The sequence below is a fragment of the Bos taurus genome, chromosome 5, assembly GCF_002263795.3.
Source record: "Bos taurus isolate L1 Dominette 01449 registration number 42190680 breed Hereford chromosome 5, ARS-UCD2.0, whole genome shotgun sequence".
NCBI classification, from domain to species: Eukaryota; Metazoa; Chordata; class Mammalia; order Artiodactyla; family Bovidae; genus Bos; species Bos taurus.
The window spans coordinates 109,881,170-109,894,300 of record NC_037332.1 but is presented as its reverse complement, the minus strand read 5'-3'; the positions used below and the strand labels follow the sequence as shown (position 1 = coordinate 109,894,300).

At 55.4% G+C, this 13,131-nt stretch overlaps 2 protein-coding genes across 9 annotated transcripts in view; both read left to right on the top strand.

Moving 5' to 3' along the window:
• Positions 1-2,478, top strand: part of PLA2G6 (phospholipase A2 group VI) — a 58,800-nt gene extending 56,322 nt beyond the window's left edge. For all 5 annotated transcript variants that reach the window (XM_010805735.4, XM_015471385.3, XM_005207367.5 and 2 more), the window contains 3 exons: positions 782-949; positions 1,480-1,553; positions 1,705-2,478. In XM_010805735.4, coding sequence (XP_010804037.1) covers positions 782-949; positions 1,480-1,553; positions 1,705-1,849 — 387 coding nt within the window. In that variant the 3' untranslated portion in view covers positions 1,850-2,478. The remainder of the gene's footprint in view (positions 1-781; positions 950-1,479; positions 1,554-1,704) is intronic.
• An 861-nt stretch (positions 2,479-3,339) lies between these two features.
• The window catches only part of BAIAP2L2 (BAR/IMD domain containing adaptor protein 2 like 2), a 31,160-nt gene continuing 21,368 nt past the window's right edge, over positions 3,340-13,131 (top strand). For all 4 annotated transcript variants that reach the window (XR_009494426.1, XM_059886756.1, XM_010805718.4 and 1 more), the window contains exons 1-4: positions 3,340-3,484; positions 4,605-4,680; positions 5,550-5,636; positions 6,072-6,133. Coding sequence is in view for 3 of the 4 variants with exons in the window: in XM_059886756.1 (XP_059742739.1) it covers positions 3,434-3,484; positions 4,605-4,680; positions 5,550-5,636; positions 6,072-6,133 (276 nt within the window). In the remaining variant the exon portion in view is untranslated. The remainder of the gene's footprint in view (positions 3,485-4,604; positions 4,681-5,549; positions 5,637-6,071; positions 6,134-13,131) is intronic.

The window sequence follows — 13,131 nt, the reverse complement described above, 5'->3', positions numbered from 1 at the left end:
TGCCCTTGGGGTGCTCACATTTAGGGAAGACAGTCCCTAAACAAGCACACGCCATCCAAGTGTTTCAAATGCTTGTGACAGAGATTGGTGCAGGGCCCAGGAGCATCCCCCGCCCCCGGAGGCCTGGGGGCTCAGAAAGGGCTCACGGAGGAAGGAAGCCCATCCCAAGGCCTTTGGGGAGGAGACAGTACAGAGTCAGTGATCCGGAGGAAAAGAAGCGGCCCTGAGCCCAAGGAGCTTAGTGCAAAGGCAGGCAAGGCCCACACATGTTAGGAGAGGCAGTGTGGGGCCTGGCTCTGCCCATGCTTCACTTCAGCCACTGCCTGGGGCTGCTGATAGAACCTGCCTGGGGACTGTTGTGAGGCTTCCACGGGCTCTTATCTGCAAAGGGTTTAGGACAGTGCCTGACCGTGAGTGTCCTATATCTCTACTGGCTGTGGTTGTCACTGCGGTCAGCACCAAGCCCCTGAGGCAGCCCCAAGCTGCAGAGAGACGAGTGCCCTCTAGAGGCCAGATGAAGAAGGGCAGGGAGAGGGAATCGCTGAGAGACTGTGAGATGGGGAAGGGTCCTCAGATGTCACCTGTCTTGGTGGATGAGGAGCCTGGGTAGGTGGGTCACCAAGGTCGCCCAGAAGATTGGCAGCAGAACTTGTTCCAAAGCAAAGGAGAAGCTGTGCTTCTGCCATCAGAGTTCTGTCCCGCATCCTCTACCCCGGGTGTCCCCGTCCGTGGAAAGGTCCACCACGGGGAAGGCCCGCTCTGACCGGTCCTGCTCCCACAGGGTCAGGACAGCAAGGTGAAGAAGCTGTCCGTTGTCGTCTCCTTGGGGACAGGGAGGTCCCCTCAGGTGCCTGTGACCTGTGTGGACGTCTTCCGACCCAGCAACCCCTGGGAACTGGCCAAGACGGTGTTTGGGGCCAAGGAACTGGGCAGGATGGTGGTGGACTGTGTGAGTGTGGCCTCTCCCCAGCCCACTCCCCTCGGGGTCTCAGCCCCAGGGTGAGGCTTCCTGTGGGAGCCCTGGGTGTCAGGGAGATGGCAGGGCTCTGTGGACCCTCCTTAGCCAGCTCAGAGGAGGGGGGATCCCCAGTACAGAGGCTCAGTGCTGGCAGGACCCTCGGTGACCACCTGCAGCGGGGTTTTCAGTTATTGTTTAGCTGAGGATTCTTTCCTTCACGCACGGCCCATGTGGAAGCCCAAAATGTCAGATGGACAAAAGCTAATGGGGCCGGGAGATGGAGGCCTGTCCACTCAGCCCCTCCATGCTCACCGACCCTAGACCCTGCTGAGCCACCTGTCCCGGCCACAGCCCATGCCCCTCTGATTACATAGCTGGGACAGGCGCTGCAGCACAGAGCAGTGGGATTTGTCCAGTCACCCTGCTGATTGGGAGCTAAGCCACCCTGGAACCTGGGGAGCCCGGGCAGGGGCTGTGGGCACCGCGTGGGCTGAGCACTCACAGGGGCCTCTTCTCACCAGTGCACGGATCCAGACGGGCGGGCCGTGGACCGGGCCCGGGCCTGGTGCGAGATGGTCGGCATCCAGTACTTCAGGTGAGGCTCGGCCGGCCCCAGCCCCCAGGCTGGACTGTCCCTTTCCCCAAGAGGCTGCTCTGTGTCCCAAGCCCACCCCAGTCCTAGCTCTTGTCCCCCGACCTGGGCCGAGTGTCCTGGGGTCGTGACCCCTCCTCCTTGCCCCGGACAGATTGAACCCCCAGCTGGGGACGGACATCATGCTAGACGAGATCAATGACACAGTGCTGGTCAACGCCCTCTGGGAGACTGAGGTTTACATCTACGAGCATCGGGAGCAGTTCCAGAAGCTCGTCCAGCTGCTACTCTCGCCATGAGGCTGCCAGGCCCCCAAATCCCCCCTCCCCAGCTCCCCCTACCACCACCACGCCGCCGCTGGGCAGAGCCGGGCCCAGGCAGCTCTGGGTCCACAGACCCGGCCTGGGGGTGCTGGGCTTCCGGTCTGAGGCTGGTCCTCTGGCCTCTGTCCCCCTCGGTCCTTACCTCCTGGCACTTTGTGTCACTCCAGGCTTAGAAAGCCTCGGGCCTCGCTCCGGCCGCTCCCTAACCGCCAAGGACGGCCCTCGGGCCCTTGCTCTGGAGGGTCAAACACTAAGGCTGCCAGGGCCCGTGCCCAGCCCTGGCCTCCCCAAGGGCCCCAGGCTCCTCCTGGTCCCTGGGGCTGCACAAGCCTTTCCCCCCTCGGCTCTCTCCCCTGGGGTGGGGCTCAAGAAACAGGCCATCACTGTCCCTTCAGGAGGGAACCCCGGAGTGGGGTGTCCCATGACTTTGCCCCTCTGCACACCCCAGCCATCGTCCCGCTCAGAGCCACCCCACCCACGAGCTCTCTGCGGCTCTCAAAGGTCGCTCCTGTGACTTCAGTTACTCCTCCCGCCAGGAAGTGATTTATGTGTAGAGCGGGCTCCAGGGGACAGCCCCTAAGCGTGAAATAAACAGTTTGATTCCCGTTGGCCTGTGTTGTGTGTGTGAGTGTGGTGTGAGTGCCCCCCACCCACCAGCCCCCCTCAGCCTTGACCGTCATCCGCCTGGGTCCACGCCGGAAGGACAGAAGCTCTGTTTCCCAGCCTCCCCAGGGCAGGGACACCTCTTCCCTTTAAGTTTTCCCCAAACTGGCCTGGAGGGTGTTCAGAGGCGGTAGCCAGGCCCGCCTGGCCCACAGTGGAGGGCAAGGGAGAGCCCCACTTGCTAGAAGAGGGGCTGAGACCCAGAGAGGGCAAGGTGCTCAGGCGCCGTCACACAGCGAGTGAGCAGCTGTGCCCTCAGGCCTGTGTGACTCCCAGGTTCGTGCCGCCCTGTCTCCAGCATATGGAGGAAGCGGGGTACGGGCGGCAGCAGAGGTGGGAGCCTCAGCCCTTGGGGTGCAAGTCTGAGGGGCTCAGGGAAGAGAAGGGGCTGAGAACAGTGAAGAGATGTGGGTGTGTTCCACCCTCAGGGAGGGGCTGTCAGGGAGGGTCCAGGGTGGTCACTGCACAGCTTGAGCCCAGTAGGGTGAGCCCTGCCCAGTGTAGGCAGGTGGGAGGGTGGGGGGCCCCACGTGAGCAGGGGTCCCCGCTGGCCCAGGGAAGGCTCTTCCTGCAGGTGGTGACCTGGGAGAGTGACCATCCACGCGTGCCCACTGGTCCGTGGCTCAGGGGTAAATAATTGAAGGGCAGGTCACATGAACCCACCCGCGTCACAGGATGCCTTCCCCGCCGGGTCTGGTTACACCCCAGATCGCATTCTGACATCCCTGGCTGGTGAATAATTAAGCTGCCACCTCCTCCTCGGCCGGCCCTCCCTCGCTGGGTCCTGCTCTGCGGCCTCCTTCACTGCCCGCTGAGCAGTGGCCATCGGAGGGTACGAACCCCAGCACTCCCAGCCCTGCCAGCGCCTCCTGCTCAGTGCCTGGGCACGCCTGCTCCATGGCCCCCGAGATGGACCAGTTCTACAGATCCACCATGGCCATCTACAAGGTGAGTGTGTGCCTGGCGCGGGCCCCCTCCCAGGGCTCGAAGTTCAGCCGGCTCTGGAAGACAGAGCGTGAGCAGGGCGGCAGCTTGTTCTGGGAAAGAAGGCCCAGAACCAGGCTGGGCTGAGCTGTGGATCTGGGGGTGGGGACCCCTAGGGGCAGTTGGCCACTCCAGCCCCAACCTGAGCCTCCCAGAACAGGGGTTCATCCCATGAGTGACAGGCCTGCTGAGATAGCACTCAACCAGAGCCCCCAATTCCCAAACTCTGGACACAGCAGGACAGGACCCAGGGTGGCCTAAGCTGGGAGCAGGGGACCCAGCCACCTGGCCCCCCAGGGTGGAGGAGTCTCTCTCTTTGTCTCTTTCTGTCTGGGTCTCCCTGTCTCTGCCTCTCTCTCTCGCTGGTTTCCGAGCCTCACACTCCAACTTCCTACCCCACTCCAGAGGGGTTGCTGTGGTCTCCATAGGCATTTATTGAGCACCTCTCGTGCATAGGACCCTTGCAATGTGTAAACCTCACAACACACCACCAGTGGAATAGGAAATAATCCATTTGACAGATAAGAAAAATGAGGCCAGAGAGGTGAAAACCCTGCTCAAAGTCATCAAGGGAGGAAGAGGGCCTGCTGGGCTTTGAATCAAGACCCAAGTCTTAAGTTCGTCACCCAGGGCGCTCTCCACTGGCCATGTGGTGGCCCACATGACCCAGCCATAGCCTGGCTCCCGAGGGGCTCTACTCTGAGCAGGGCAAGCTCTGCCCCTGCCCCAGAGGTGGCTGTCAGCAGCCCACAGGTCCTGGACTCAGGGCAGGTTGAGCCATGCCCAGCTGGGCACTGTGACAGACTGTAGGCTTCAGCCCAGTGGGAGGAGAACCTTCTAGACGCAAGTGCCCACTGGGCAGGTGGTGAGCGGGAGATGGCCAAGGGGACGCTGGCCTGGATCCTGGCCTCTGAGGCCCTTGCAGCCGAGAGCCAGGATTCTGGGTGACTTCAGGGTTCTGAGCGGGCTCCCTCAAGTCAGGCTTCTCACTGGGGCTGAGGGGCACCCTGATCCTGAGGCCCATCCTTCATTCCATCTTCTGTTCCCCTCTTCCACCCTCCCTCCTCCTGCTCTCCAACCCCAGAGCATCCTGGAGCAGTTCAACCCGGCCCTGGAGAACCTGGTGTACCTGGGGAACAACTACCTCCGGGCCTTCCACGGTGAGTGCCTGGCCCCACCCACGCGATCGCACCCTCCACTGTAACCTTCGCACCCCAGTGATCCTCGTCCCTACACACTCCCACGCGTCACGGTCACCCTCACGCCCTGAGACCCCTCACACACCTTCATGTGCCCCCTAGATGCTCCCAGAGAGGCAGCACCCGGTCCTGTGGGCTCACAGAACCCCAACCACACACACTTCTATGTGTCACCCCAGTGCCAGCTGTTGAGCCCACTGCCATACTCAGACCACCTTGGCACCCCCAGTCTGACACCCTGACTGGCCCCCCATCCACCCACCTACAGCCAAACCTCGCCCCTCACTCAGCACCTGTGCAAAGAGCTCCCCTCCCCCCCATTTCCCGACATCCCCGCCCCCACCCCCAGCGCTAATCAGCAGAGGGTTGTGAGCTCTGGAGCAGGTGGACAGGCCGGGGACACACCCAGGGCTGAGCGTCACCCAACCCCTCCCTGCTTTTTAGGACTTCAAAGTCCTTGCACCAGCGACCTGAACCTGTATCACCCCACCCCCACTTTGAGCCTCTACACCTGAGCCTCTCAACAACCCTGCCCACACCCACCTTCTGACACACACAGATGCCTGCACCCCCACCCACGACAGACGGGCTAAGGTCCTGCCCCCCAGGGAGATCCCCTCGCCCCCCCCACCCCTGCTGCTTCTCCTGTGGCCAACACTACTCCACACACACACACACACACACACGGCCCAGGCACCCCTTCCCTCTTCCACCCCCACCTTGCCCAGAGCCCCCCACACTCTCCTGACCAAAGGAGAGCCCTCCAGAATGGGGAGTGGTGAGCACACAGAGGAGGGGCTGCGGCTGGATGCCTCCCCGTCTCCACGCAGCTCTGTCCGAGGCGGCTGAGGTGTACTTCAACGCCATCCAGAAGATTGGGGAGCAGGCCCTGCAGAGTTCCACCTCGCAGATTCTGGGTGAGGCACGCCCCTTCCCCATCGCTCTGCTGACCTCTGGGGCTTGGGGGACACGCCTCACTGCCCACCTCCTCCTGTTGCCCAGGCTCTGCCTCCTGGGCGCCTCCCCTCAGGCCGAGGGCCTGCCTTGCCCCCATTCTCGGGTCCCAGAGAGGGTTCCTTTTACAGCCTGGCTCTTCCAGGAAGTCCTCCCCAAAGGCACAGGCCTTGCAGCCCAAGGGCCCAGCTCCCAGACTCTCCTTCTGGAACCCATGCGCCTCCTCACCCCTCCCTGCAGGAGTTCTCCAGGGTAGGACAGGAGCTGCCAGAGCCCCAGAGTCGTGTGGGAAATCCCTGGACTTTGGTCCCAAACCCAGCTTGGGCAGGCCCTTCTGGTGGGAAGCGGGGTGATGAGACAAGCCCCCCAACTGAGGCCGCTGCCCTCTGTGCCTCCAGGTGAGATCTTGGTGCAGATGTCCGACACTCAGCGGCACTTGAACTCTGACCTGGAGGTGGTGGTGAGTCTCAGATCCTGCGGCCCTGAGCGGTCAGTCGGGAGAGTGGGCGGCGTTCCATGGAGGACAAGGGCCAAACCTCCACACCCTTTCTCAGAGAGGACTCTGGTAACATGACAACTGCGGCTGCCCTTGGGTGCACCTGCCAGGGCCAGGCTCTGCTGGGCACGTTCACCTGCACATCAACGACATGGGAGGCGGGTGCATTTCCATCTCCATTTCACAGAGGAGGAAACTGAGTCAGGAATCTAGTCATTCACCCAAGATTCCAGACTGAGTGGAGGAGCCAGGAAGAGAAAGGCCCAGGGCCCCGCCCCTACCAGCCTCCCCAACCCCTCCCTCCACTCTCCCAGGGAGCAGCCAGTGATCTGACCTTATCACTACCTGGAGAAAACATTTCCACACCCCCGCCACCCACAGAACTAAACTCAGCCACTTGGTAAGGGATTCCTGGCCCTGCTGATCCAGCAGCCTCCCTAGTACCCCAGTCACAGCCCAGACCCTCCAAAGAGCTGCCCTCTTGCACACATGGCCTGGTGTTCCCACCGCAGGCTGCTGTGACACTGTTCTCCAGCTGAGGACCCACTCACCCCGACCCTTGCCAGCCAGCACCATTGTCCCCTCCTCCAGGAAGTCTTTCCTGATACCCAGGCAAGTTCAGTCTCTCCTCCTCTGACTCCAACAGATGCTTCTATCTGTTCTTAGGCTTCCCTGATGGCTCAAGTAGTAAAGAATCTGCCTTCAAGGCAGGAGACGCAGGTTCCATCCCTGAGTCAGGAAGATCCGCTGGCGGAGGAAATGGCAACCCACTCCAGTATTCTTGCCTGGGAAATCCCATGGATAGAGGAGCCTGGCGGGCTACAGTCCATGGGGTTGCAAACAGTCAGACATGACTGAGCGAGAACACACACATGTCCGTTCTTAGCAAGTGGTGGTGAAGAAAACCAGCTCTGCGCCAGAGCACCTGGGTTCAAAGCCCAGCTCCGCTAGTTGCTGGCTTTGAGACCTTGGACAAGCTACTTAACCTCAGTGCCTCAGTTTATCTGTCTGTGAAATGGAGATAATCGAAACTGCCTTGTAGCATTCTTATGAGGATTAAGTATAAGTATAAATTACTGACCCTCGCACCGGTAGCCCTCTATGTACCTTAGCTATGATTAGAAGCAGAACTGATGCCCTGTCTTTACCCCTGCCAAGATTGGGAGTTGTGCCAGGACTGGGATGTGGTCTTCTCTGTGGCTCCAAGGCCTGGAATGGGGGCCTGCCACTGAGCAGAGCTTCGCTGCCTGGGAAGGAGAGAACAAGCTCTGAAAAGGGAGCAGAGGTGGGCCAGAGGGAGAGGAGAAGAGAGGGCCTTCCGGGGGCGCTCTGGGCTGAGCATGCGCAGAGCATGGCAGAGCATGGCATCGGCAGAAGAGAGCTGGGGACAGAGCTGGTGGAGAGGAGGGGTGGGCGGGGCTGGGTGTGAAGGGCCTTGGGAAGCTCAGAAGGAAATTTCAACTAACCGTGACCGCCTGGCTCCCAAACGTGTGCGTGGGAAAGCACTGGACGTCCGGGTGCAAGTTGGGGACACCATAAAATACTCACCAGTTTGGTAGCCATGGCGAAATGGGGAAGAGTTTCCCCAGTGGAAAACAAGCATCCACCTCCACTCGATAAAACCATATCCCTGGCCCATTTCCCCGGACACCTTGAGGCTTAGTGCTAAGCCTGTGTCATCTCCCGGGGCTTGGGTGGGGAGCTACAGGGCACAGGCCACCCTGGCAGCCTGTGATTTCCTCTCCTTGTGTCTGATGACTTGTCATGTCACTCGTGGCGCACCTGGGCTGGATAGAGACGAGTGTCATCCAGGCCCGCTCTGTAAAGAGAGCTGCCCTCTTTGGGTACTGGTGTCTCGGCTGTGACAACAGGGCAGGGCCCTTGGCCAGAGCCACACTGGGCCCAACACACCAGAGGCCATCTCCCCCTTGGGCTCATTCATTTGACAGCAATTCACCGCCCTATGCCAGGCACTGCAATGGGCACTGCGGGGGCGGGGGTGGGGGGAACAGCAGACAAAACCCCCTGCTCTCCCCAAGGGGGAGCCAGACAAAACCCAGGACAAATAAGTGAGCATATGTGTGATGGGTTAGATGCAAAATGCGCTATGGAGGACAAGAGAACAGGGAAGGGAGTAGAAAGTGTTGGAGGGATGTGATTTTTAACAGATATTCAAGACAACAGCACTAGAGAGGTGACATTGTGAAGAGACCTGAAGGAGGTAGGGAGTAAGCAGGGAGACAACTGCGGGAAGTGTTCTCGCAAAGGGGTCAGCACACAGGAAGGCTTGACTGGAGTGGAGGCATCGAGGGCCAGTGCAGAGATGACCCCTGGCTAACAGGGGCCAGGCCCTGTAGACCTTGTCGGGACTCTGGCTATGCCTCTGAGTGTGTTGAGCAAAGGAATAACAGGATCTGGGCTGTTTTTGGTTTTTTTTTTAACCAAACCTTTTTTTTTTATTATAAACTAAAATACAGGCACAGGACTTCCCTGGTAGTCCAGTGGTTAAGACTCTTTGCTTCCAATGCTGGGGGCACAGGCTTGATTCCTGATCAGGGAACTAAGATCCCACATGGCTTGTGGCCAAAAAATAACATACCGGCACAGAAAGTATCACGGAACAAATTCGAGCTCAGTGAATCATTATCAAGCAGACCGCCTTTGAAACTCCCATCCTGGTCAGGAACTTTGTCAGCCTCCCTAAAGCCCCTCCATGGGCCCCCATCAAACCACAGACCCTCTCTTCCTCCAAAAGTGACCACTGGTCTGACACTGCCTTGTGCTTCTCCATAACTGACCACCCAGTCCGATGTCCCCAGACAGTAGAACTTGTCTTGCTCTCTCTCTCTTTTAAAATATGTTCTTGAGTGTCTTTTAATCTAGTGGTTCCTCCGCCATTCCTTTCTTTCCTTACAATTTATCCATCGAAGGACTTGGGGCCTTTTGACTTGGTTTTCTGAGCATTCCTGGTGCAGCTCAGCTGTTCCTTTGTCCTCTGGATCCAGAGGATGGCTCAGACTCGGGTTCCATCCTTTTGGCATGCCTGGAGGGGATGAGTTTTACTCCTTTGCAATCATTATTTCATTGACATTGACAGTGTCCCCTCTTTGACCAGCAGAAGCCTCTTCAGTCTGGCACGTGAATTCTTTGGCATAACCCTCATGGTTCTGACAGTTTCCTCGCTATCTAGCCTGACATGATTGTTCTCATCTGGTACTTCTTCTGCTCTACAAATGGAATCAGTCATCTCTCCATGAAGCCCCTTTAAAAATGTTTCTGCTTTTAGTGCAAAGTGATATTGAAGACCATTATCTGCTTACTAGGGGTGTCCGTTGCTACTGGGTTCATCACTGTTCCCAGACTTTTTCAGTGGCCAATGCTATATATAAAACATATGTGTATATAGTAGATAGGATACATATGCCTAGATACATACACAGATGCATGCGTGCATAGATACATATATACATTTGTACAAACCACATACACACACACACACACACACACATATATATAAAGATAGAATTCTTCATAATGAATACTGTTACTTCCAATGCAGATTTAGCACCGGGTTTTTAGTTCACCTCTTCTCTATTCCACCGGTATCTCTTTTGTTCCACATCAAGAGTCCTGATACTCAGGAATTCCCTGGCAATCCATTGGTTAGGACTCCATGCTTTCATTGCTGAGGGTGTAGATTCAATCCCTGGTCAGAGAACTAACATCCTGCAAGCTGACAGTGTGCCCTCCCTCCAAAAGTCCTGATTCCCAAGCACACAGAAAAAGAAAGAAGAACATCCCACAGTTACCGTTTGCTATACCACATGCTACATAGACAGAACAGTCGCTGAATGATGAAACTAGTTCTACCACCACCAATATGATGCTGAAAACAGTTAAAGTCGGTTTTACATTTGCTCTCTGCAGCCTCCCCCCGCCACCACTTTCAAAGGCATGCTCTGGAGACACTGTGGGTTCTGTTCCAGACCACTGCAAAAAAGCAAATGCCACAATAAAGTGAGTCACATTTTTTGGTTTCCCAGTGCATATAAAAGTTATGTTTATACAACACTGTAGTCTATTAAGTGTGCAATAGTATTATGTAAAAAAAAAAAAAAAACCCAATGTACATACCTTAATTTAAAAGTACTTTGTTGCTAAAAATGTTAGCTGTCATCTGAGCCTTCAGCAAGTCACAATTTTTTGTGAGAGTAACATCAAAGATCACTGATCATAGATCACCTTAACAGATTATGACAATAATAAAAATAGTTTGAACTATTGAGGGAATTGCTAACATGTGACACAGAGACATGCAGTGAGTAGATGCTATTGGAAATATGGTGCCAGTAGACTTGCTTGACATCAAGTTGCCATAAATCTTCAACATGTGAAAAGCAGAGTATCTGCAGCCGTGTTCCATCTACACCGTCAGAACCCAGAGCCACTGCACCACGCCCGCTCCCCTTTCACCTCATTGATCTTTGTTTGCAAGTAGCTATACTTTTAATATTCACCTCCAACCCCATGTCCATGTTTTGATTGTTGTTTTGGTCTTGTTCTCTGATTGTCCGCATGGGAAGGGCTCATGTGAACAATGTTCTGAGCTGTGACACCAAGATAACAGCTTGTTCTCCTTGTACTGGGGGAAGTCAGTTTTGCTGGATATAAAATCCTTGCCTCACGTTCCTTCCTTCTTTCCTCTTTCACTCACTCTCTTCCTCCTCCCCTTTCTTTCTTTCTCCTCCTTTTTTTCTCTTTCATCTTGAATGTTGCCATTGAAGAGTCTAATAATCTATATTCTCCATTGTAAATCATCTGCTCTTTTTGCCTTTGTTGTTCTTGTTCAGTCACTAAGTCGTGTCTGACTCTTTGCAAACCCATGACCTGCGGCCCACCAGGCATCCCTGTCTTCTACTATCTCCCGTAGTTTGCTCAAACTCACGTCCATTGAGTCACGAGTCATGAGTGATGCCATCCAACCATCTTTTTTGCCTTAGATGACCCCAACTTTTTTCTTTTTCTTCAAGCCTAGTTATTTTTCCAGAATATATCTTGATATTGGTCAGTCTGGGACAATATTCTTTGTTATGTGTTCTCTTTCAATATATAGTTTGATATCTTTTTTCTTTAATTACAGTTTTTTAGAAAACTTTTTGTTCTTTCTTTGCATTTCTTTCTCAGGGACTCTTATTATCTGTATGTTATGTTAATACCTTTGTAGCCTATCTTCAGTATTGGTCTCTTCCTCTTGGCTGAATGGAGCCCAAATAACGTATGGATAAGACTGGAATTTTGGGGAAGGTCTGGGCAGGGATATATATCTGGGAGTCGGCAGCCTGTGGACCGCATGAGCTCACCATGTAGACAGGGAAGGGAAAAGGCCCACAGCCTGAGCCCCAGGGCAACTCAACCTTCGGGGACCAGAGAGATGAGGGGGAATCAGAAAAAGATGGAGAAGAACAGTTAGGGGGCGATGCAAGGGAAACAAGGATGGGGGAGTGGGGTGGGCTGCAAGCTGAGGGAGGAAGGTGTCTCAGGAAGAGGGAGTGGTCAGCCGTGTCTGATGATGACGACAGGAGAAGTTGGGTGGGTCCTGAAAATCGATCGTGGGACTTAGTGATGTGGATGGAATCTTGGTGATTTTGACAACACTCTTGTTGGTGTCGTTGGTGGGGCCATGGCCTGAAGGAGGGTGTTCAAGAGCAAATGGAAGGAGTAAAGTTGTGGTCAGCCCACAGAGACAGTTCTTTGAAAGGGGTTTTGCCTGTATCGACGGATTCAGTTACTGGGCGGCCTCGACACATGGAACTCAGTGCGTGTTCGTGACAGCGGGTCTGCTCTCGTCTTCTGTACGGAGGAGCTCATGGGACCTGCTAATGGAGCGTGTCGCATGGGGAGGGGAGCAGGGGACCGCAGTCTCTGTAATGATTTGCTGGGAATTCTCAGCCTGTGCTGGAGTAGGCGACTTCCTTGTTTCAGAAGCACCTGCTTAATTATAGGCATCTCTCTGGTTCCCCAAGAGCAAGAGCTCAAAGGTCTCTTCAAGTATCACACTTCTTATTAGATCCATTTCTTTAAGAGCTTGATGATGACTTTCCATTAACCCAGTGGTGCCGGTGCCCTGTCTGACTGAGGCATCCTGGGTCTGTGTCCTCTACACTCTCGGTGATCACAGCCAAGCCCTGGTAATGGGAAGAATTGCAATCCACCTGTCCTGCCCTAACACTCATTTCTGTGGTGTGACTCAGTTCCTACGTGACTGGAAGCAGAAGGAGCCGTATCCTATGACATGGGAATGGCTTATTCAGAAGTGATGCCTCCTAAGTATTGAGCAGGGGAACAGGGCAAACAGAAATAAGAAGAAGGGGAAAGCCCCTAACTTGTCACTGCACTGACAGCAAGAGCCCTTTAAGCTGTACCTTAAGAACATTTTAAAGAGAGCTCGTGCCCCCAGGCCTCCCTGGGGAAAGCAGGGCTCTGAGCCTCCCAGACTCTGAGCTGGGAGCAGGTGTCGCCACCTCCCACATTCACCGTGGTGGCAGCCCCACCGCCTCCTGTATTGCCTCAGCATGCCAGCTCTGCAGGAACTAAGGTGTTGCCGGTGTGTCCTTTCTGTTGGTCTCGTGCATTTTTAATCTTTCCCATGGCCTTTGGTGTGGTTCAAGTTCATCCCTCCAGTACCATTCACTGTCTCCATTAGTGCTCTGGTTGCCAGGGTTTCGAGGGTCGGCCCCAACCCTGCATCTTCCATAAGCCCTGTTTATATATTGGGTGATTTTGCCAGATGTGGGAATTTTCAGGAACATACATCTTGTAGTTGAGCAGAAACCTTGACCTGGGATGTCCTACAGGTACAGATTGAAAGTCTCCCTTTCTTATTGCCTGGATCCAGCAAAAAAGGGCCCCTCTGGGGCAGAAACAGGGACTCAGAGCAGCTTGAAACACTCCCACCCCCAGCA